Genomic DNA, 25,531 nt, shown 5'->3' on the forward strand with positions numbered 1-25,531 from the left:
GGGGTGGCTACACTACCACTTACGTCGGTATAACTTATGTTGCTCAGGGGTGTGAATAAGCCACCAACCTAGCTACCAGCGCTCGTTGGGGGTGGATTAATGAAGCTGGCGGGAAAGGTCTCTCCCTTCAGTTTAAAGCGGCTCCACTAGAGAGCTTACAGCAGCTTAGCTCCATGGGTTCAGCTGGGCCACTGTAAGCTCTCTAGCAAAGCCAGAGCCTAAGAAAAAGGAAAATCTTGTGGTCAGATACTGTAGTGATGAGTATGTTATAGAAACTAGATAGATAGATTGACACAATAAATACACTAACCCACTGTTTATCCAGCATTGTAGGTAGCTTTGTCGTATATTAAATATACAAATACGTGTACAAACAAAAGTAAACCCAGCAACTTCTCCAAAACCAGGAAAGAGCAAAACCAAAAACCACCCCAACCACAAATTCCAACCCTCAATGTACCTCTCCTTCCCTAAAAGCTGAGGACAAGAGATAGGTCTGGCAGAATACCCTGAAGGTCCCCAGACTGAGGTTATTTCAGACTGTCGGCAGGTGGGAATTCCACAGTGTAAGTTCCCTTGCGGGAAACATCTGCCGTCTCTAGTAAGCTGATGTGGCTTCAGATCCCCTGTTTTTGAGAGAGGAGTGGTCTCTCAGATAGACACTGAGCTGCACTCTACCTATACTGGGCCTGTCACTGCTGTATCTGAGCACTGTGCAATCTTTAATGTATTTATCCTCACAATACCCCTGTGATGTATCCCCATTTTTCAGATAGGTAACTGAGGCAGAGAGAGTGACTTGCCCAAAGTCATACAGGAAGTCTGTGGCATAGGAAGGACTTGAACCTACATGTCCCAGGCTTGCACCCTAACCACTGGGCCATCCTTCCTCTGTCTCTAGACAACAGAACGCTAGTTACAAAGTGTTTAATAAAATATGCCTCTGCCTATCCCTGTTGTGCAGTGCAGGGAGGGGATGTTTTCAGTGCTGGCACAGAGTACATTCATTAATATTAGATTTCAGAGTAGCAGCCGTGTTAGTCTGTATCCGCAAAAAGAAGAACAGGAGTACTTGTGGCACCTTAGGCCTGGTCTACACTAGGCGTTTATGTCGAAGTTAGCGCCGTTACATCGAATTAACCCTGCACCCGTCCACACTGCGATGCTATTTAGTTCGACATAGAGGTCTCTTTAATTCGACTTCTGTACTCCTCCCCGACGAGGGGAGTAGCGCTAAATTCGACATGGCCATGTCGAATTAGGCTAGGTGTGGATGGAAATCGACGCTAATAGCTCCGGGAGCTATCCCACAGTGCACCACTCTGTTGACGCTCTGGACAGCAGTGCGAGCTCGGATGCTCTGACCAGCCACACAGGAAAAGCCCCGGGAAAATTTGAATTTGAATTCCTTTTCCTGTCTGGCCAGTTTGAATCTCATTTCCTGTCTGGACATCGTGGCGAGCACAGCAGCACTGGCAACGATGCAGAGCTCTCCAGCAGTGAGGGCCGTGCAGTCTGTGAATAGAAAGAGAGCCCCAGCATGGACTGATCGTGAAGTCTTGGATCTCATCGCTGTGTGGGGCGATGAGTCCGTGCTTTCTGAGCTGCGATCCAAAAGAAGGAATGCAAAGATCTACGAGAAGATCTCTAAAGACATGGCAGAGAGAGGATACAGCCGGGATGCAACGCAGTGCCGCGTGAAAATCAAGGAGCTGAGACAAGGCTACCAGAAGACCAAAGAGGCAAACGGACGCTCCGGATCCCATCCCCAGACATCCCATTTCTACGAGGCACTGCATTCCATCCTCGGTGCGGCCGCCACCACTACCCCACCAGTGACCGTGGACTCTGAGGATGGGATACTGTCCACGGCCGGTTCCTCGGACATGTTAGGGGACGGGGAAGATGAGGAAGGAGATGAGGAGGGCGAGGCAGTCGGCAGCTCTCACAACGCTGATTTCCCCGACAGCCAGGATCTCTTCATCACCCTTACAGAGATCCCCTACGAAGCGTCCCCAGCCGTTACCCCGGACACAGAATCTGGTGAAGGATCAGCCAGTAAGTGTTGTAAACATCTAAACATTTATTTTTAACAAAACAGGAATATTAACAATTAAAAGAATGGGTTGTTCATGATTAGTGTGCCCTAGGCGCTTAACGGTTTAGTAAGGGGCAGTGCAAGTTTTGAAAAGAAATCTAGCAATGTCCGGTTTTCAGTGATTGTCCTGCACAAGCCGCTCTACTGTTTATTCCCTGCTACTGCAGCTACAGTAAAATGCGGTCTATGTGTCCGGGGATAGAGCAGTAATCCTCCTGGGACATCTCGATGAAGCTCTCCTGGAGGTAACTTGAAAGCCGTTGCATGAGGTTCTTGGGGAGAGCGGCCTTATTGGGTCCTCCGAAGTACGACACGTTGCCGCGCCACGAGATTATCAAGTACTCCGGGATCATTGCTCTGCACAGCAGGGCGGCATACGGCCCTGGTCTTTGGAGGCTTTCCCGGAGCATTCTCTCTTTGTCGCTCTCGGAGATCCTCATCAGGGTGATGTCGGCCATGGTGACCTGCTTTTAATTAGGTAGGGGAATGTTAGTGTTGGGACTGCTTTCCCGTTCCTTTACAGAACTGTAACCGCTGGTTTGCAGCCACGCGGTGGAGGCGGGAGAGGGGCAGCCAAAAGGGATCGTTCCCGGGGACAGCCGCGAGGGGGTGGGACAGGGGCAGAGTTCCCGCTTGCCGGATTGCTGGCAGCAGGGACTGACATTGATTTAAATGTGAAATGAGGCCAGTGGTAATATAAAAGTTTTAAACTGCCACAAGTGTACGGCTTACCATGTCTGCCTGCAACAGAAATTCCGTTGTGCTGCCTCGCTTCTCAAATGTGCTGTGCAAGACCCCAGGCACTGAATGCGAAGGCCGAGAATTCGACCTTGTGCTGAGTGCGCATGTGAAAGGTGCTGTGCATGGTCTTGTTCACAGAGAAAGACTATGTTCTTTGTTCACAACTACATTTATCTTTCTTAGGAATTCACTCCCTTTTTCCCATTTCCACAGCCCCGTCTGCGACTGTCTCACAACCTAGCCTGGAATCACACTCCCAGAGGCTAGCGCGGATTAGGCGTAGGAAGAAGAGGACACGGGAGGACATGTTCTCTGAGCTTATGGCCTGTTCCCAAGCCCAGGCAGCACAGCAGACCCAGTGGCGGGAGAACTTGACCCGAATGCACCAAGCCAACATGGATCGGGAGGAGAGGTGGCGGCAGGAAGACCAGCAGGCGACTCAAACGCTGCTTGGACTACTGAGGGAGCAAACGGACACGCTCCGGCGCCTTGTGGATGTTCTGCAGGAACGGAGGCAGGAGGACAGAGCCCCGCTGCAGTCCATCTGTAACCGCCCTCCCCCGCCACCAAGTCCCATACCCACCTCACCCAAAGTGCAAAGAAGGAGAGGCGGCAGAGTCCCTGCTAAGTCTCACTCCACCCCTGCAGAGAGCTCTAGTAGCAGAAGGCTCTCATTTCCCAAAATTTGAAAAGTTCTTTCCTTCCCGCCTGACAGAAGCCCACGTCCAAGTTTCACCTCCCAATGCCATGTGTAGTTGATAATAAAAAATTCGTTTCTGTTAACTACTGTTTCAATCATGTTCTTTTGGAGGAGGAGGGGAAAGGGGGTTGGTAATTGGACAGGACAGTCTCCTTTGGCAGGGTACATAGTCGGGGGCAGGCACAGCAGCAGGGCACATACACAGTGCAGTGATGCAGTGACTAGTTACCCCGGTTAGTCTGGGAGGTTGTTTTGATGTAATGTTGGGGGTGGGTGGGTTGCTCTGTGACTTTGTGGCGGGGGAGGGCAGTTACAGATCTTGAGCGCCGGTCCTTAGGCAGGATCACAGAGCCACACAGCAGGGGATCTGTAACCGTCCTCCCCCTGCCACAAAGTCAAATAGACCCCCCATACACACAGTCCCGATCAGGAGGGTTGACAGGCTCCGTTGAAACAAGCATCCCACCGCAGCGGAGCCTGTCAATCCTTGAGTTTAGAAGCTGCATTCGCGTCACAACACTACACCCGCTCCGCACCACAGTCTGCGTCCCAGTTTTAAAAAATTCCCGCGAAAACAGTATTAAAGAAAACGGTGTGCTTTAACAAAGTAGAACTATTTTTATTTCGACACGTGTGTTGGAGGGGGGGTGAAGGGGGTATGTAACTGGATAGGATAGTCAACATTACCTGGGTAAAGAAACGGGGGCAGGTTTAGCTTCTCAGTACACAAACTATAAAATCACAGGTTACCCTGCTCACTCAGGAACTTTGCTTTCAAAGCCTCCCGGATGCACAGCGCTTCCCGCTGGTCTCTTCTAATCGCCCGGCTGTCTGGCTGTGAGTAATCAGCAGCCAGGCTATTTTCCTCAACCTCCCACCCCGCCATAAAGGTCTCCCCCTTGCTCTCACAGAGATTGTGGAGCACACAGCAAGCTGCTATAACAATGGGGATATTGGTTTCGCTGAGATCACAGCGAGTCAGTAAGCTTCTCCATCTCCCCTTGAGACGGCCAAAAGCACACTCCACCACCATTCTGCACTTGCTCAGCCGGTAGTTGAAGAGTTCTTTTTCAGTGTCCAGGGCGCCAGTATAGGGCTTCATGAGCCAGGGCATTAGCGGGTAGGCTGGGTCCCCGAGGATGACTATAGGCATCTCCACATCCCCAACAGTTATTTTGTGGTCCGGGAAGTAAATACCTTGTTGCAGCCGTCTAAACAGACCAGAGTTCCTGAAAACACGAGCGTCATGAACCTTGCCTGGCCATCCCACGTAGATGTTGGTAAAACGTCCCCTGTGGTCCACCAGTGCTTGCAGCACCATGGAAAAGTAGCCCTTTCGGTTAATGTACTGGGTGGCCTGGTGGTCCGGTGCCAGGATAGGGATGTGAGTTCCATCTATGGCCCCACCGCAGTTTGGGAATCCCATCGCTGCGAAACCATCTATGATCGCCTCCACGTTTCCCAGGGTCACTACCTTTGGCAGCAGTACATCAACGATTGCCTTCGCTACTTGCATCACAACAACCCCCACGGTAGATTTGCCCACCCCAAACTGGTTCGCGACTGACCGGTAGCTGTCTGGCGTTGCAAGCTTCCAGAGGGCTATGGCCACTCGCTTCTGTACACTCAGTGCAGCTCGCAACCGGGTGTCACTGCGCTTCAGGGCAGGGGACAGCAACTCACAAAGTTCCAGGAAAGTTCCCTTCCGCATGCGAAAGTTTCGCAGCCACTGGGATTCATCCCAGACCTGCAGCACTATGCGGTCCCACCACTCAGTGCTTGTTTCCCGTGCCCAGAATCGCCGTTCCATGGCATCAACATGACCCATTGCCACTGTGATGTCCTCGGCGCTGGGTCCCCTGCTTTCTGACAGGTCTGTGCTACTCTCAGACTTCAGGACATCACCGCGGTGCCGTAGCCTCCTCGCCTGACTTTTCTGCATCTGCCTCAGGGAAACCTTTATGATAAGCTGCGAGACGTTGAGAGCGGCCACAACTGCAGCGATGGTCGCAGCGGGCTCCATGCTCGGAGTACAGTGGCGTCCGCGCTGTCAATGACTGGAAAAGCGCGCAAACTGTTTTCCCGCCGGCGCTTTCAGGGAGGGAGGGCGGGAGTGATGGACGGATGACGACAGTTTCCCAAAAGCACCCTCGACTCATTTTGTTACCCAGAAGGCATTGCCGGCTACACCCAGAATTCCAATGGGCAGAGGGGACTGCGGGAACTGTGGGATAGCTGACCACAGTGCACCGCTTCAAATGTCGACGCTTTCTCCGTTAGTGTGGACGCACAAAGTCGAATTACTGTCCTTAGTGTGGACACACACGTTCGACTTTGCAATATCGATTACAAAAATTCGATGCAAGTAAAATCGAACTACTCTCGTAGTGTAGACAAGGCCTTAGAGACTAACAAATTTATTAGAGCATAAGCTTTCGTGGACTACAGCCCACTTCGGATATGCATCCGAAGAAGTGGGCTGTAGTCCACGAAAGCTTATGCTCTAATAAATTTGTTAGTCTCTAAGGTGCCACAAGTACTCCTGTTCTTCTTTTTATTAATATTAGAGCTGGTTGAAATGTCCTCGGTTTCCATTTTTTGACTAAAAAGCCACACCCCCAGCCTTGCCATTCTCATTAACTCATTCACCCCGCCGGGAGTGTACTGATTTCTTCCTCTCGAATATCAGAGAGTATGAAAACACACAAATAACTAGAAGAGCAGCTGCCCCATCATTTATTTACATTACAGTAAGAACCCAATCAAAATCAGCTATAACTAGGGGAATTTTTTCAGCTGATGCTTTTTTCACCTAAAAATGCTGATTTGGGTCAAACAAAACCTTTTGCAAATTCATGTCAATTTCGCCAAATTGACAAAAACCGAACAGAAAATGTCCCCCAAAATATCAAAATGTTTTGTTTCCACATTTTCAAAATGACTTTTTGTTTTGAATTTGACTTCAATTTTATTGGGAAAAAAAAAGGTTAAAAGAGCTTGAAAAAGAAATGTTTTGTTTCCTTTTGGGTTAAACTAGACGTTTGGTTTGATCCCAAACAATATTTTTTGGTGTGACCACTAATCCCACAAATCAGTTATTTGCACCGCTCGAGTCAGAGCCTGTTGTGCTAGAGGCTGCATATACACATAATGAGAGACTGTTCCTACCCCAAAGAGACAAAATGGACAAAGAATAAGAGGGGAAAGAGGAACAGAGATTTGCCCAAGGTCACACAGTAAGTCAGTGGCAGGGCTAGGAACAGTACGTCCATCTCCTGACTCTGGGTCCAGTGCTGTATCCACTAGATCATGCTGCCTCCCAAACATTGAAAGTCTGTTTCTCACTGAGGGGAAGGAACGTCTTACCAAGCCATACTAATGTATAAACACACACATCAAAACTGCCTAGGACAGTCTGGATCAGAGAACTGGAGCTTTGTAGTTGGCCATCCAGGATGTGCAATCGTTGTCTATACGGCCCAGTAAATGCGCAAGCCAAAATGTTCACTTAATTTTTATTTATCCAATTCATAACAAGATGCATCTGTTCCACTGAGCATTTTAGAGCCCTGGAGGGTTTTTATTAGTGGTGGCCGTGGGCTGATGAGGTCAAGGAGTCTGGTTTTTGTGGCTAGCTGTTGGCCATTGGAAGTGACAGTTTAAAGGTTTTGTACACGTGCTCAAATAAGTGTTTGAGGGCACGGCATGAATCAATCTATCAGTAAGTGAACGGTAATAAGGCAATCGAGGCCGACATTCCAGATCAATTACTGCAGTGTTCAGATGGCAAAAGTAACCCATTCTTCAGCTTGGTGTCTTCTATCAGAAGTGCCTTATGATCGTCCAGAAATGCACTGCTCATTGGGCCTCATTGTTTCATTATAGTGACCCCATCACACATGATGGTCTTTTTAAAATTGTGCCTGCAGCACTTCTGCTCTAGATCTCCGGAGCAGAGAGGGGGGGTCTCTTCTCAGGGGCTTACTTAGAACCCAGATGTCAGACTTGCTCTGTGTTGATACTTAGCATGCTTGTTAAGCGGTGGATCCCATCATGAGCACATGATACCAGTACATTGGTTGCTGGTTAGTTTTTGAGAGGAGTTCACATGCTGGCTTAACTTATATAGGTCTAAATAGCCCAGCACTCTGCATCCGATGAAGTGGGTTTTAGGGTTACCATATTTTAAGTGTCCAAAAAGAGGACACTCCACAGGGTCCCGCTCCCGCCCCAACTCCGCCCCTTCCCCAAAGTCCCCGCCCCAACTCCGCCCCCTCCCCTGAACGCTTCGCCCTCCTGCTCCTCCCCCTCCCCTGCTTCCTGCAAACATTTGATTCACGGGAAGCCTGAAGCAGGCAGATAGCAGGTAAGTTGGGGCTGGGGCTGAGGGGGTGGGGGGGGCGCGAGGAGGCGTGGCCCAGTCCGGCACCCCCAGCCGAGCGGCTCCCTCCGGCGGCTGGCCCCGGCCAAGAGGCTCTGGCCCCGGCCAAGAGGCTCTGGCCCCGGCGTCTCTGGCCTGGCTCGGCTCGGGCCCTGGGGCTCCGGCCCCGGTTCCGGCCGAGCGCCCCGGCCCCAGCCCTGGGCAAGCGGTGCCAGCCAGCGGCTGAGCAGCCCTGGTCCCAGTGGCTCCAGCCGGCTCGGCTGGGGCCCAGTTCCGGCCGAGCAGCTTCGGCCCGGCCCCGGCCCTGGGCGAGCGGCGCCAGCCGGCGGCCGAGCAGCCCCGGTCCCAGCGGCTCTGGCCGGCTCGGCTCGGGCCCTGGTTCCAGCCGAGCGGCTCCAGCCTGGCCCCGGCCCCGGCCCTGGCAGAGCGAGCGGCGCCGGCCGGCAGCCGAGCACCCGCCGGCCCCAGCGTCTCCGGCTCCGGCCCCAGCAGTTCCAGCCTGGACCCAAGCCCCACGACCCCTCCTACCCTATTTTCCCGGACATATACAACTTTTTGGCAATTCCCCCCGGACGGGAATTTGAGGACCAAAAAGCCGGACATGTCCGGGAAAATCCGGACGTATGGTAACCCTGGTGCGTTTTAGCCCACGAAAGCTTACGCTTAAATAAATTTGTTAGTCTCTAAGGTGCCACAAGGACTCCTTGTTCTTTCTCCAGCTTGAGTGATACTGCACTGTTGAAATCATCAAATGTACTTGAGCCAGTACACAATCCATTTAGCGCCAGATTCTGCCACCCTTACTTGATTTGAGTAGCACCTTGCTGTAAGAAAGGCCCCATTTAAATTAATTAATGAAACTGCTCTCAGAGCAAGGTGTAAACTCACTAGGAGGGTGGTTGGCAGAATCTGGCTGTGAGGGCTGTCTACATGAGAAAGGTGCAGTGCTTTAATTTAGAGTGATTTTTAAACAGGATTGTTTGTGTTCCTTTATAAACAGAACCTTAATTTAAAGTGTGTCCAAAAATCTTTGGGAGGAGGGAGGAATGGGGGGGGGCGGGGGGAGAGTTGTCTTACCACCTCCCACCTGTTCATGCTCTCTGTATGTGTGTATATATATCTCCTCAATATATGTTTCACTCTATATGCATCCGAAGAAGTGGGCTGTAGTCCACGAAAGCTTATGCTCTAATAAATTTGTTAGTCTCTAAGGTGCCACAAGTACTCCTGTTCTTTTTGCGGATACAGACTAACACGGCTGCTACTCTGAAAACTGTGGACTGTAATGATGCCCCCTGAGCTATTTTAGTTTGCACATAAATAATGTATACTTTAGGAGTGCATTTAAGGCATGTGTGCATAATAAACCCAAATGAGCCATAATGGTCATAAAAGTTTTATAAACGACTTGAAAAAATACTTGCCCAATACATTGTGAAAATTCCAAAAAATCTGTGAAGAGGCTATCAGGTCAGGTCACATAGCCTCGCATGGCTAATTCCTCCCCCCGCCCCACCTTCTGTTTCACTTTTGCCAACCCCAAGCTTTTGAAAATCATGAGTCAGCCCCTCCTAAAATTATAACCTTGTCTTAGAAATCAGGATATTTAAATAAAAAAGAAAAAGACACATTGTGTTCTTTTGATATGCCTTCTGCTTTCTCACTCATTAGGGGTCATGTTTTCAAACTTTTCTGTGAAGCCATGAAGGCTAAAAAATTTCTATTTTAAAAACTGAAAGCAGAGAGCCTCATGAAGTCACAGGACTCCAGGAGCATGGTCTTGACGAAAAACAGCAAATATTAGACTCATGATAAAATCACTGCAGTTGACAACACTTCTGTTTTATGAACAAAACTGAACAAAATTCAAATGAAAACAATGGGAGAGAATCGCAGGCTGACTGGACAAGACATGTTCAAATTGTGTCAAAAGTGACAACTGACAAAAAGACTCAGATTTAAGGATGAAGCTCAAGCCTTTACTTTCTGATGCCCTGCTCTTAACTCCTCAATTCATGTCCAGTTACAGTAGCACACACGATAATCACACTCTGGTCTTTGAGTCTTGTTATAACTCTGGGGCAGATTGTGGGATCATTAACAGAGATGGGGCAGATTCTCATCTGATGAAAATCCATGCCACTCCAATCATGTCAGTGGAGATATGTCTGTTTACACCAGCTGAGGACCTGGGCCACTGGGTATTTCAGTCTGACCATTGATTTTTCTTGGTTTTGTCACTTTTCTGTTAAAACTACAACTGGACAAATACCTCCAAAATATTCTACAAATATTTGTTCTCAAATGAATTGACTCCGAATCTGTCTGTAGCACTTGTGCGTTTGCTTGTCCCAGATGCCCTAGCAAATAATCCTTATTAGGGGCTCATTCAACTGTCAGGGAAGTCAAAGAAAATCTGACAGTAGCCTGGTGGGGCACGGGACCCAGCCCAAGAAGATTTTAATGAAGAGCAAACATGAAGCCTGAATATGGACAATTTGTGCATTTTACACTCAAATACACATGATTGTCCTTTAGTTACGTAAATCAACAAGTCCAAGAACAGAAACAATATCGTGTGCCTTTATAGAACCATGTCCTGAATCCCACGCTGAGACTTGTGTGTGGCCAGCCTTTGGCAGGGCCCCATTGACATCCCCACAAAGCTCAGTGCAGGATGAAGCTGAAGATGGTAGAAATTATGACTCCATGTAACAAACTACTCACGAACAAACCCAGGAATTAATCCCCGAAGAAATACAAGAATCATTTTGGTGAAAAAATCCATTTATTCTTTTTGCAATAGTCTTGTGGACAATGCATAAATGGGGAAAGAGACTAAATGTATCAGATAATTTATTCAATAACGTCTAATTACTGATGTGCTGACATCTCAGAACAGAACATTCTAGTGAGAAACAAATCTTGGTTTCTTGGAAGTTCACCTTCTCTTTCTGCAAACTCATATTTCCCTCTTGAAAGTCCTGGTTCTCTGTCTGTTATATCACAATTGGCAGCAGTGCTTATTGTGATGTCACAAATTGAAAACAATAGACAACATTATCTTCTACTATGGCAAACAGATGGGAGGGGAAAGATGAGTAAAAATATGCTCTGGGATGCTGGCATGAGAAATAAACTGAACTCTACTCTTGTTAGGAAGACATAGCCTAGATCCTCAAAGGTAATCAATGGAAACTAGGAGTCTAAATGCCTTTAAGGACCTGGGACATAGGGATTGCCATACTAGATCAGGCCCAAGCTCTATCCAGTCCAATATCTTGTCTCCAACAGTGGCCAGCCCTAGATGCTTCAGAGGAAGGTGTAAGAACCCCACAGTAGGGCACTATGTGATAATCTGCCATCCTGACCTTTAATCCTGAACCGCTGAAACTTGAGCAACCGATGTGGCCTTGGAACTATGTGAACTATTCCACAGAGAATCTGGGCTCCGATTACCAGATCTCAGAGCATTTGAATAGTTTACCACTTGCCCCATGGGCTGTCCTGAGCAAAGCCTCCTAGTTGGGTGACTTGATGGCCATGCTGCCATTGTCTTTCCTGTCTTTCTGGTAGCTGGTCAAAACATCAAAGCAGCGTTGAAGGCTGCAAGTAAAAGCAGTAAATAATGTGTCACAGTGTAGCCACCTAATACATGGGAGGTCATTAGGGCTATGTCTACACTGGCAATTGAGCGACAAAACTTTTGTCATTCTGAGGTGCTAACCCCCCACCCCCCGAAAGACAAAAGTTTTGCCACAGCAAGTGTCAGTGTGAATAGCACATTGTCAGCAGGAGTGCGCTCCTGCCGACAACACGAATGCCGGTGGAAGTATTTTGTCGGCAAAAGTGGGAGTTTGATTTTGCAATACTCTGGTCTAAGAATTAAGGTCTCTCTACACTGCAATGGAAGGGGTGCTAGCAGTTTGGGTAGGTATATCTGGAGTACCTCTAATCTAGTTAGCATGGCGAAAATTAGCAGTGAAGATATGGCAACATGGACTTCCGTGCGGCTAGCAACACAAATACATACTCAGTGTTCCAAGTGGGTTTGTAGAACCAGTACTGAAGCCAGTTGCTGCATCGTCACTGCTCCTTTTAGCTGTGCTAGCTAGTTTGAAAGCTAGTGTGTGTATGCAATCACGCCTCTGAATGCAGAGTCGAGATACTCTTGGTCACGAAATTGCAGGTACATGACCGTTCTGTGGAGATGAAGGACATAGATACCCACGGCAGTACAACATGAGCATAAGGAAATGCCGTATAAATGGCTCACTTCTACCATCCTGCACCTCTACACCTCTGTCACTCTGCAAAGACTAATGCACATGCTTAATTTTGCAAACTGTGATTAGTCCTATAGACTTCAGTGCAACTACTTACAGGGTATAATGGTTGCCAGGGGATGCCTTAGCTGTAAAGCACTGATCCTGTGCAAAGCAGCATATGTGTTTAACTTGCAGTGCGGCTTTGCAGTATCAAATCGACTCTTTGGGTGGTGGAACTGAGCCCTGTACAGGCAACCTGGGGCGGGGGGTAGAATCATAGAATCATAGAATATCAGAGTTGGAAGGGACCTCAAGAGGTCATCTAGTCCAACCCCCTGCTCAAAGCAGGACCAATTCCCAGCTAAATCATCCCAGCCAGGGCTTTGTCAAGCCGGGCCTTAAAAACCTCCAAGGAAGGAGACTCCACCACCTCCCTAGGTAACGCATTCCAGTGTTTCACCACCCTCCTAGTGAAATAGTTTTTCCTGATATCCAACCTGGACCTCCCCCACTGCAACTTGAGACCATTGCTCTTTGTTCTGTCGTCTGCCACCACTGAGAACAGCCGAGCTCCATCCTCTTTGGAACCCCCCTTCAGGTAGTTGAAGGCTGCTATCAAATCCCCCCTCATTCTTCTCTTCTGGAGACTAAACAATCCCAGTTCCCTCAGCCTCTCCTCATAAGTCATGTGCTCCAGACCCCTAATCATTTTTGTTGCCCTCCGCTGGACTCTTTCCAATTTTTCCACATCCTTCTTGTAGTGTGGGGCCCAAAACTGGACACAGTATTCCAGATGAGGCCTCACCAATGTCGAATAAAGGGGAACGATCACGTCCCTCGATCTGCTGGCAATGCCCCTACTTATACAGCCCAAAATGCCGTTAGCCTTCTTGGCAACAAGAGCACACTGTTGACTCATATCCAGCTTCTCGTCCACTGTGACCCCTAGGTCCTTTTATGCAGAACTGCTACCTAGCCATTCGGTCCCTAGTCTGTAGCAGTGCATGGGATTCTTCCGTCCTAAGTGCAGGACTCTGCACTTGTCCTTGTTGAACCTCATCAGGTTTTTTTCAGCCCAATCTTCTAATTTGTCTAGGTCCCTCTGTATCCGATCCCTACCCTCTAGTGTATCTACCACGCCTCCTAGTTTAGTGTCATCTGCAAACTTGCTGAGAGTGCAGTCCACACCATCCTCCAGATCATTAATAAAGATATTAAACAAAACCGGCCCCAGGACCGACCCTTGGGGCACTCCGCTTGAAACTGGCTGCCAACTAGACATGGAGCCATTGATCACTACCCGTTGAGCCCGACGATCTAGCCAGCTTTCTATCCACCTTACAGTCCATTCATCCAGCCCATACTTCTTTAACTTGGCGGCAAGAATACTGTGGGAGACCGTATCAAAAGCTTTGCTAAAGTCAAGGAATAACACATCCACTGCTTTCCCCTCATCCACAGAGCCAGTTATCTCATCATAGAAGGCAATTAGGTTAGTCAGGCACGACTTCCCCTTGGTGAATCCATGCTGACTGTTCCTGATCACTTTCCTCTCCTCTAAATGTTTCATAATTGATTCCTTGAGGACCTGCTCCATGATTTTTCCAGGGACTGAGGTGAGGCTGACTGGCCTGTAGTTCCCCGGATCCTCCTTCTTCCCTTTTTTAAAGATGGGCACTACATTAGCCTTTTTCCAGTCATCTGGGACCTCCCCCGATCGCCATGAGTTTTCAAAAATAATGGCTAATGGCTCTGCAATCTCACCCGCCAACTCCTTTAGCACCCTCGGATGCAGCGCATCCGGCCCCATGGACTTGTGCACGTCCAGTTTTTCTAAATAGTCCCGAACCACTTCTTTCTCCACAGAGGGTTGGTCACCTTCTCCCCATGCTGTACTGCCCAGTGCAGCAGTCTGGGAGCTGACCTTGTTCGTGAAGACAGAGGCAAAAAAATCATTGAGTACATTGGCTTTTTCCACATCCTCGGTCACTAGGTTGCCTCCCTCATTCAGTAAGGGGCCCACACTTTCCTTGATTTTCTTCTTGTTGCTAACATACCTGAAGAAACCCTTCTTGTTACTCTTAACATCTCTTGCTAACTGCAACTCCAAGTGTGATTTGGCCTTCCTGATTTCACTCCTGCACGCCTGAGCAATATTTTTATACTCCTCCCTGGTCATTTGTCCAATCTTCCACTTCTTGTAAGCTTCTTTTTTGCGTTTAAGATCAGCAAGGATTTCACTGTTTAGCCAAGCTGGTCGCCTGCCATATTTACTATTCTTTCTACACATCGGGATGGTTTATTCCTGCAACCTCAATAAGGATTCTTTAAAATACAGCCAGCTATCCTGGACCCCTTTGCCCTTCATGTTATTCTCCCAGGGGATCCTGCCCATCTGTTCCCTGAGGGAGTCAAAGTCTGCTTTTCTGAAGTCCAGGGTCCGTATTCTGCTGCTCTCCTTTCTTCCTTGTGTCAGGATCCTGAACTCGACCATCTCATGGTCACTGCCTCCCAGGTTCCCATCCACTTTTGCTTCCCCTACTAGTTCTTCTCTGTTTGTGAGTAGCAGGTCAAGAAAAGCTTTGCCCCTAGTTGGTTCCTCCAGCACTTGCACCAGGAAATTGTCCCCTACACTATCCAAAAATTTCCTGGATTGCCTGTGCACCGCTGTATTGCTCTCCCAGCAGATATCAGGGTGATTAAAGTCTCCCATGAGAACCAGGGCCTGCGATCTAGCAACTTCTGCTAGTTGCCAGAAGAAAGCCTCGTCCACCTCATCCCCCTGGTCTGGTGGTCTATAGCAGACTCCAACCACGACATCACCCTTGTTGCTCACACTTCTCAACTTTATCCAGAGACTCTCAGGTTTTTCTGCAGTTTCATACCGGAGCTCTGAGCAGTCATACTCCTCTCTTACATACAACGCAACTCCCCCACCTTTTCTGCCCTGTCCTTCCTGAACAGTTTATATCCATCCATGACAGTACTCCAGTCATGTGAGTTATCCCACCAAGTGGGATAGTGGGGTAGTCTCTAACAGCTTGTATTTGATTGCTGTTTTCATCCACATGTCTCCTCATCACTGAAAGAGTATGTACAAGCAAATGTGCCATTGAGTCCTATACCGGGCATTGCAAAATCCAACTCCTACTGAATATTACCGCAGGGGAAAAACATCACATTAGGGCCATTGAATGTTTCCTCCCAGAACTCAGATACTTAATGTGATTAACTAGTATGCAAAGTGGCACCCAACTAGCTCTTTGCCTGTCTGTTTTGGAAATGGCAATGTGCGTATCTTTCCAGGGGTAGAACCATCTCTACATTTCTGCCTTGAGTCAATGAGCCCTCTCAGTTATTGCCTCTTACCCTATCATCTGCTCTAGATACTGTATCTGGGTTACTGGAAGAAGACAATGCTTGTTAAGACCTACAGCTGATGGAGAATTATCAAACATGTACTTTTTTAATAGCTCTGCCCCCCATTATCACCCATGTTTCAAATATGAAATGTGCCAGTTTGATCCATTTTCATCTGGTACTTAAGATCCTGATCCCTGTGAACACTTAAGCGCCTGTTAAATTTTATTCACATGAGCCACCCCCCTGGCTTCAAGAGGGCTGCTCACGTGAGTAAAGTTAGGCATGTGATTAAGGTTTTGTGGATACTAGGAAGGGTTTGAAGGCAAACTTCCTATTGTCGATGTAGCTCACGCCGTCAGAAGACTCCTTTTGCTGCTATTGCTTATACCTGTTCCTGAATTGAATGAAATAAGCTCTATAACTGTCTGCACTGGGGCTTTTGCCGGCACAGCTTTGTCAGTTACGGGTGTGATTTTTTTAATCAGACCCCTAACTGACATAGCTAGAACTTTTTAGGGTAGGCCAGACCTCAGTGTTTTTAATCAGACCCTACGATTGTAACATGAAATCTTATCTCATTGGGCTGGACTTCTGAAACCGCTGGGTAAAGATCTACAATAGTGATCAAAAGCATCAAACAATGTTTCTTCCTAAGGAGCGGGATATCATTACTTCCTTATCTTAAAGGAGAATTTTTCTACCAACAGACAGACCTGCAAGGCCATATAAGGATTTAAAATGCAAAATAACATCACTGGTGCTAGCTTTAAAATTGCTTTGCCTTCTTAGATCAAAAGTCCTACAGAATTTCAGTCACTGTTTCAGTCACCTCGTCTTGTGTTTATTTGGTCCTTATATTACTAGCTGATACCTAATAAAATATAGCAACGAATGAAATAAATAATAACAGCCTCCCTAATAACTAATGGTAGTTCTATTAGGATGTATTTAACATATTACATCACCCAAACAAGCATAAATGTAGTTCTGAAATATGAGAATAATTGGCACGATACCTAATGGATCAAAGTATTTCTCCTGAACAACACGTCTTTGATAGTTTCCATTTACTTCTGGCAGCTTTTCTGCCCGATACCTATCCTAATACAGGCCCTGATCCTGCAAACACTTATGCATGTGAGCAGTCCTGCAACATTCACCTGGATACAGTCATTCACGTCCCTAAGCAAATGCAAGATCAAGCCCTTATAATCAAATATTACCGCTACACAATGTTTTAGGGCTTGATCCTGGAAAGTCATGAGCACCCACAGCTCCCTCTGAAGTCCATGGGAACCAAGTTGCTCCTGTTGACTTCAGTAAGAATTTCACCTGGTTAAAAAGTACAAGTTCAGTGCCTTGTTTGTGACGCTTGTGTAGTTCTAAGCATTGACATGGTTCTCACTGTGAGTGTAGCTTCTGTCTCTTGCACATGGACTTTTTTGTAGAGTTAATTGTTGTCAGTGACTCTGGGAAACATTTGGGACTAACAAGGTTTTCAAAACTCCCAGTAAGGAAACTGATTTGAGCTCATGTAGGCCCCAGTCCTGCAAAGGCTTAAACACCTGCTATAACTTTGCTCACACAACATTCTGATTTCAATGGGGATACTTATATGTGTAAAGTTAAAGGCAGGTGCTTGGGGCGGCCAAGGGAGAGGGGCGGCACCTGCGGCAATTTGGGGGCGGCAGGTCCCTCACTCCCTCTAGGAGCGAAGGACCTGCCGCTGAACTGCCCCCGCCGATCGCGGCTTTTTTTTTTTTTTTTTTTGTGGCTTGGGGCGGCAGAAATGCTGGAGCCGGCCTTGGTTAAAGGAGAGATTTTCAAAAGTGCTCAGCCTTGGCCTAATTCTGCAGCCAGTGAAGTCAATGGTAGGCCAATGAGGAGCATTTCTGAAAATGTCGTGCTAAGTATTTGCAGGATCTTGCCCTAATTAACTCTTTGGAATCACATCTGTCTGGCGACTCACCAGAACCCTTCCTTGGTTTGAGCAGTGGATGCTACCTCGCTTAGTGTGTCCCAAATAACCGATCACAGAACTATTGTCAGAGATGGTCAGTGCATACACATTATTGTGCTTATACAATTAGGGTCTGATTCTGTTTTTATTGAAGCCAATGGGTTTTTTTGCAATTGGCTTCAGTGGGAGAAGGATCAGTCCTTTTATAAACAGTGATCTACAACTATGACTGTTACAAACAATGAAAACATAGGCTGAAAATGTTCAAAGCTGCCAAGGGGTATTAGATGTACCATTCCCATTAATTTCAATGAGTTGTGCATCCAAATCTCCTAGGTGACTTTAAAGCCTCGTTTATAGACTCTGCCAAGGTTTCCTTACTTCCCTGCATATTAAAACCCATTTCCTCCCACACCAGAAATGCTGAAATTATAGAGAAAGAAACAAAAATTGCCCTGTATCTCTGATGGAGAAAAATGTATTTTGAACTCTTGGCAATCTTCAGTCAGCAGAGCAAGTCTCAGGAAAACAATTTGAATTTTTTTTTAAAAAATGACATAATATATTCAATCCCATGTCGCATGGATTCCTACACTTCTGTCTCAAGTTGTGTCTTTATTAAATGGGTCAGAGTGTTGAGTTTGTTTGGAAGCCTAAGCCGCGCTGAGTTAAAATGCATGAACAAACAATGCCAGTTCCTGTCCTCAGGATCCTTTGTTCTAATTCAGAAACTCCAGGAGGGGACAGGAGATCAGTCAGACAAGGCTGGGAACACAAACTGTCCCCCGCCCCCTGCCCAATGTCTTCTTCTCTAATAACCGAGGGGGCGTGGGGCAGGCAGGAATCTCACTGGGAACACACTGAAGACATTAACATTTGATCAGTTTTGTATTGTTCTTGAGCTAGACCGCAACTTACGAGGCTGTTTTAATAAACGTCTGGTCAGGGTCCAATCAAAAGCTGCCAAAAAGGGAGTAGGGAAGCATGTTTCCCACACAGCCTACTCCCTCCCACTGTTGCTGGAAATAAGGAGGCCTAGCCGATGCCTTTCTCCCCAGCTCCCCAACTTACTTCCACATATAGCAGTCCATCGTTACAGCAGTGATATTCCCAGACATGAGCAAACCTAAGCTATCCCCAGGGCAAACTAAAAGCATTCTGTTGAATTAGAATGTAACATATATTGGGGGCTGATCCTCATGTGATGTAAATTGTCGTAGGTGCACTGAATTCAGCGGAGCGGTGACAACACATGCTCGTTGAGGATTTACTCCCATTGTTTGTACCTTTATTTTATGTCTGGTAACTGTCGGAACCACCCTTCAATGCATAGGACGACATTTCTCCTCTTTCTTTCCTCCATTTTAATCTGTTCCCGTTTTCTCCTCCATGAAGAGAGCCTCCAGTTCCATTCGCTCAGAAGCAGTGGGGCACTTGGGTTAGATTAGCTGCCGTTTGCCATTAGAAGGAGTAACTGACAACCAGAGGAAAAGGACAAATATGAAGAGTATCAAAAATAATAAATAACGGAATGGGCAGGTCTGGTGGGAATGAAGGGCTCAAAGGAAGATATCAAAGTATTAGATAGGGACACAATTCCTTATTCTTCAGGGCTTGTCAGCCACTAAGTGCCGTAGCCACTCAGAGCTTCAACGGAGACTGGGGGTCCCCCCATTGTGCAAGGCACTGAACATATATTTAACGAGAGACATACCCTGCCCAAGGAGTCTGCAATCTAAATAGACAAGACAGAAAAATGGCACCAGGGGAAACAAAAAGGTGAAGTGATTTGGCCAAGGCCACATTAAAGGTTAGTTGCAGAGCAGGGAGTAGAATACAGGTATCCTGAGCCAGACCTATTCATCAGACCACACTCCCTCTCTAAAAAAAATTGCCATGGTCCTATATAGATGTTAGAAATGGGCTAAACTGTGAACGTCAGATCTAGATCTGAGGCCCTGTTATTCCACCATATCCTGTGTTTACTTATACCCTACAGCAGATCTGTGCACCTGAACGAGACCAGTGCTTGGAGGGATGGCGAGGAATATACACTGGAGTTTTAGTTTCTGCCTCACTTTAGTAGCTAACAGGTACACTACAGTGCTACAAAAGAAAACCACTGTGGTCTTGCAGGTTTTAAATCAATCAGTGTGTGACACAGGAGGTGTCTTAAGGCTTTGCTTATTTAAAAAGGCGCGATTGTAGAACCAAGTGAAAAAAGTGTCAGTTCGAAATGGTCAGTAAGAAACAGCTTTGTCAAGCAATTATAACTAACTACTAGCCTTACAAATCTGGTGCTAATTAGCACTGTGTGAAACTTCTGTTCTGAACCTCCAAAGCATGTGAAACTTGTCTGGTTCTGGGTTGCAACCTGGGCTTGGCAGGGTGACTGGACCCAGTGTCCAGGGCTGTGATAAATGAAGGGAGGGGTAGGTCCCTTTTATGGACCCCCAGCCAACCAGTAGCTATAAAACTCTTAGTAGCTGTTCTCTAATTGCTCTACCTGTAAAGGGTTAAAAAGTCTCACTGCTACGCATGGGTAAAGGGAAGTGAGTGGGCACCTGACCAAAAGAGCCAATGGGAAGGCTAGAACTTTTAAAATTGAAAGAAGACTCCCCTTTTGTCTGTCTGTTGTTGTTCTCCGGGGAGAGGCGGACAGGGCAGAGCTATGCTGTAAGCAGCTTGGGCCAGGTATGAAAAAATCATCAGTATCATACCCAGAAACTACTCATTTAAACCCCAGATATGTAAGTAGATCAGGAAATGTCTAGGAAGACGTGATTAGGTTTATCCCTTTTATTTCTTTATGGCTTGTGGATTCCTCTGTGCTAACCCAGATGCTTTTTGTTTTGCTTGTAACCTTTAAGCTGAACCTCAAGAAAGCTATTCTTGATGCTTAATCCTTGTAGTTGTTTTTTTTTTAAATCTAGCAAATGCCTAAGTTCCCAGATGTATTTTCTTTTTTTTATTAATAATATTTACCTTTTTTAAGAACAGAATTGGATTTTTGTATCTTAAGAGGTTTGTATACATGTTGTTTAATTAGCTGGTGGTAGGGTGACCAGATCACCCAAGACAAATATCGGGACGCGGGGGGGAGGGGGGGTGTGACGCCCAAAAAAAAAAACACCCTTCCTCCGCAAGCGCTGGAGGGAGGCCCGGGAGACTCAGGGGAAGCGCGGGGCCGGGGTGAGTAACAGTCCGGCCTGGTCCCTTACAGTTGGGTGGTAGGGCGAGGAGGGGGGCGGCCCGCGGGGCCAGGCGGCGGCTGTTCTCACCCCCGGCCAGCGGGACTCGGGAGCAGCCGCTGCTGCAGTTCCCACTGCCGCGGGGGCAGGAAGCGGCCATGGCGCTCCACGGCTGCGGCTCTGGCGCCCCCGAGCCCCCCGAGCCGGGGCCTGCTGCGGGGACCCAGCAGCGCGTACGCTGGGCCCAGCCCCTGGCCGGTCGCGTCTGGGCTGCTGCCCAGCTGGTGCTATCCCGCGGCGGCCCCGAAGTGGGGGCAACAGGCCCCAGCCCCCCCGTCCCGCAGGGGAACGAACGGGACTGGGCTGCCGATGCCTCCGCCCCGGGGCCGCCGCGGGATAGCACCAGCTGGGCAGCAGCCCAGACGCGACCGGCCAGGGGCTGGGCCCAGCGTGCGCGCTGCTGGGTCCCCGCAGCAGGCCCCGGCTCGGGGGGTTCGGAGGCGCCGCAGCCGCGGAGCGCCATGGCCGCTTCCTCCCCCGCGGCAGTGGGAACTGCAGCAGCGGCTGCTCCCGAGTCCCGCTGCCCGGGGGGGAGAACAGCCGCCGCCTGGCCCCGCGGGTCGCCCCCCTCCTCTCCCTACCACCCAACTGAGTCCTGCCTGCACTGGGCCAGGCCGGACTGTTACTCACCCCGGCCCCGCGCTTCCCCTGCGTCTCCCGGGCCTCCCTCCAGCGTTTGTGGAGGGAGGGGGAATGGTGAGCCTGGGGAAGAGGCGGGGATTCGGGGAGGGAGCCAATCGGGGGAGGAGGGGGGCGGAGTCGGGGCGGGGGGGGTGCGAGCACTTCCGGGCTCTAGGCTCCGGGGCATTTCCTTTTTTGTCCAGTGTCCCGACCGCATGTTGGTCGGGACGCGGGACAAACAAGGAAATATCGGGACTGTCCCGATAAAATCGGGACATCTGGTCACCCTAGCTGGTGGCAACAGCTGATTTTTTTTGTTTTAATTTCTCAGCCCTTCCCCAGGGGGTGGGGGTGGGAGGGTGAAAGGGCTCGAGGGTACCCCGCAGGAAGGAATTCCCAAGTGCACCTTCCTGAGTTCTCAAGGGGGTTCTGCACTTGGGTGGTGGCAGCATCTACCCATCCAAGATCAGAGAATAGCTGTAACCTTGGGAGTTTAATACAAGCCTGGAGTGGCCAGTATTAATTTTTAGAATCCTTGCAGTCCCCCACCTTCTGCACTCAAAGTGCCAGAGTGGGGAATTAGCCTTGACAAGGGCACTGTTTAATTAAATAATTTAATTTTAAATGATTCCCTTTGTTCATATGAACAAAGCTTGGTTATCCAAACCCTGGTCATTTGAAGCTCACAGTTATCCAAATCATAGAATCATAGAAGATTAGGATGGGAAGAGACCTCAGGAGATCATCTAGTCCAACCCCCTGCTCAAAGCAGGACCAACCCCAACTAAATCATCCCAGCCAGGGCTTTGTCAAGCCGGGCCTTAAAAACCTCTAAGGATGGAGATTCCACCACCTCCCTAGGGAACCCAAATATAGTAGGTACAGTTAAGAAGGCGGCCTCTGAACCTCTTTTTTTTACTGGAAGACGACATATTGCACTAAGGCCTATTCTTTCAGTATTTCTGACCTGTCTGGAACAAGGAATTATCTTGTATCTTTTAAGAAATTGTGGTTGAGATTGTGAATCTCTTGCTCCAACAGGGCAGCAGCTTCTCATTGGGGTTACTCGAGCAAATAGTTCAACCTTTCAGCACAGCTCCGTTACTCGTATACAGCAGTCTATCTTTTTCTAGAGATACATGTAATATGGTTCAGACTTTCAAAAGCTCAGCCGGAGCACGCACAACTAGAGCCAGATTTCCCGGTGGGCTCCTCACCCAACATCCTGGGCACTTTTGAAAATCCAGACTTCATTTTGATGCCTAAGTGGGAGCTTTCTTGAAAAATTTGATTCTACATGTCTCTAATTTTTCTTTAGATTGGAAAGTTATATCTGAAAGCATGCACATAATAATGATGAATGGCTGTGAACCAAAACTGAGCAGCCAGACACCCACAATCTTTGGGCAGATTCACTTCTGGAAACATACTTTTGCAGCCGGCCTCAGTTTCTATCCATGGGCAGAACAAAATTCTGGACGTGATTTCAACACCCAACATTTACAGAAGAGTAGCTCCAGGCATAAGGGTGCTGGGCGTGTGGTTTCCATTAAATACAGGGTATACAGTAGTGGTCCCCAAACTGTGGGGCCCACTCCCCTGGGGGGGGCATGAAGGAACATTCTGGGGGTGTAGCAGGGCCTGGGCCAGTCCCCATTGGGGGTGGGGAGGGAATTCCACCCCCAGCTCTGCTCTGGTCACGTCCCCAGCTGCAGCCTCGCTCCCAGCCCCAGCCCTGCCCCCAGCCTTAGCCTACAACCATGGCCCAGCCGCGGATTCTGCTCCCAGCCCCACCCCCAGCCTTGGCCCCCAGCCCTGGAACCGCTCCTGGCCCCAGACCCACCCCCAGCTGTGGCCCCCCTCACCTCTGTCTCCCCCTCCCCCTCAGCTGTGCCCCCATTTCTGGCGCTGGGGGGTGGCGGACAGTGGGAAGGGGGGGGCATGACCATGAAAAGTTTGGGGACCACTGGTTTACAGTTTGGTTCAATGGCTCTCAGCACCCCTACTATACAGATTGTCCCAGTACCGCTGGCTCCAAGTCCAAAATATTCATTGTGGGCCTCTCTCTAATACTAACTGTTCCGGCTCTGAGGGTGACTGCTGGGGATAGGAGATTAGCTTTTTGACATCTTGTGGATGAGTCTCTCAAGGCAGGACTCTTTTGCTTTCCTCCTTACATTTACAGCAGCACCTAGAGGGCCTAACTGAAACTGAGGCGTGGCTGTGCTCAGCCATGGACAGCCACATCGTAAGAAACAGACCCTGCCCCAGAGAGTTACAGTCTGAACAGACAAGACAGACAAAGAGTAACAGGAAGGTGAAGTGACTTGCCCACAATCACACACCAGGTCAAGGGAAGAGCAGGAAACAGAACCCAGCCTCATGCCCTATCCACTAGATTATTCTCACTCCAGTTCCACCCAGTGTTTTTTAAAATCCAGTTGAACCACTGTTCTGGTTTATAGGTCTGGCGCAGAGCAAAAGCAAAAGCAAAAGCAAAAACAAAAACAAAAAACCAAAACGAATTCCCAGGCCTGTAAAACAGCTTTGCAGGGCCTTACAAAAACGAATTGTCTCAGAAGGAAAGAAAATAAAAAGGGGCTCTGTTCAGTAACACGGAGCTCTAGCCTGTGGTGCTGGATTTTTGATTCCTAAACAAGAAATATATTGTACTCGGCTACATTCTGCGATTTGCAGAAAAGGTGCTAAAACCCCAGGAAACGTAGCTGTGCTCTCCAAACCTCTGATTCTTGAGAATTCACTGCAGTTCCTCACCCCCGACCCCTACAATCATCCAGATCAAAAATATGTGGGATAGCCTTAACTTCTAAACATGACAAGGCTAAATACAAAGCCCCACTCATCAAATCTGTGGTGGCTGTACTGTCTATATAGCTGCCTCTAGATCCTATCCCTGCCCGCTCTCTGGAAAGGTCTGTAAAATGCATAGGACTATCACTGGCCTCTTGAAAATACCTTTCCTCTGTTTCGCTAGAATCAGTGTGTTGCTAGAAAAAGACAAATATATTCCCCTTGTATTCTTGAGCTCCCTCACAGGGTCTGACTGCTTCACTGCTGCTGTCAGCCACCTCTGAGACACTTCACGGTTGCATCATAGACAGCACATTAGCCTGGTGTGTGCGCGCAGCGCTGGAGCCGATGCTGTGCTAAGGACTGACCAGGCTCGCTCTGTGTGTGCTGGGATTCCACAGCCGCCCTTAAATATGCTGGTTATTTTTATCCTCCTACGTAATGCTGCGATCCCACCAGTGGTAGAAGCAACGGCTACACAATGTTTCCCTTTAGTCGGGAAGGGAAATGGAAAGAGGCCAGGCTTCCTGATCACATGATGCTGAAGTCAATGAAAAAAAATTAGGAAAAAACTCCTCCCTCTCTCTCACTTTTTTTTTTTTTTTTGGTAACAGCCTGGTCCAGCTTAACCCTTGGCACTAAGCATGTCTAAGGGAAAGCAGCCCGGTGGGATCTGGGCCAGAAAGGCATCAGGGGAGGAAAAAAAACCACCCATAAACATAAGATTGCTGTAGTAATTGGTGGCTCTGAAAAAACACTAAGGAAATGTGAGGCTTGTACGAAACATCAGCAGACAAGAACCGGGGTGATGTCAGACTGCCTTCCAGGATTAGAAACCCTTAAAAGCTCCTAAACTCGGAGCTGCCCGGGAGAAAAAGCAAGAGCCCTTCTCAGTGGAAGGAAGCAAGAAAGATGCAGCCTCGGGATTTTGATTTTATTAAAGCAGTGCAGTGAACTCCAGCTCGATGGGGGCAAAGCCCGGCCAGCCCTTGGATTGTAGTGTGGGAGGGATAATGAACCTGGTACTCTGTGTGATCTTTTCAGACCTCTCTCGCGCTTTCTCTGTATTATTAAACATTAATGAGTTTGTGTGTGTGTGTGTGTATTCCTAGTATATCTATGTGATGGATTTAGATCAGCTGAAGATCAATGTAGCTCTATTGATTTGAATGGAGTTGTGTCAGTTTACACACACACACACACACACACACACACACACACACACACACACACACAGAGTCACTTAAACCGCTGTGTCTATTTCTGCTCACCCTTCAGACTTAGCCCTGCTTTACCACTCTTTGTCTTTAAAGGCCCTTATTAACATAAACTCAATG

General features: G+C 48.3%; 1 protein-coding gene across 1 annotated transcript; it reads left to right on the forward strand.

Moving 5' to 3' along the window:
• Positions 1-1,014: 1,014 nt before the first annotated feature.
• LOC135972316 (uncharacterized) lies at positions 1,015-3,622 on the forward strand. The gene is made up of 2 exons (XM_065549867.1): positions 1,015-2,058; positions 3,053-3,622. The coding sequence occupies exons 1-2, from the start codon at positions 1,482-1,484 to the stop codon at positions 3,526-3,528; spliced, it is 1,053 nt and encodes a 350-aa protein (XP_065405939.1). The 5' UTR covers positions 1,015-1,481; the 3' UTR covers positions 3,529-3,622.
• Positions 3,623-25,531: the final 21,909 nt, after the last annotated feature.

This window comes from Chrysemys picta, chromosome 6 (genome assembly GCF_011386835.1).
Source record: "Chrysemys picta bellii isolate R12L10 chromosome 6, ASM1138683v2, whole genome shotgun sequence".
Lineage (NCBI taxonomy): Eukaryota > Metazoa > Chordata > Testudines > Emydidae > Chrysemys > Chrysemys picta.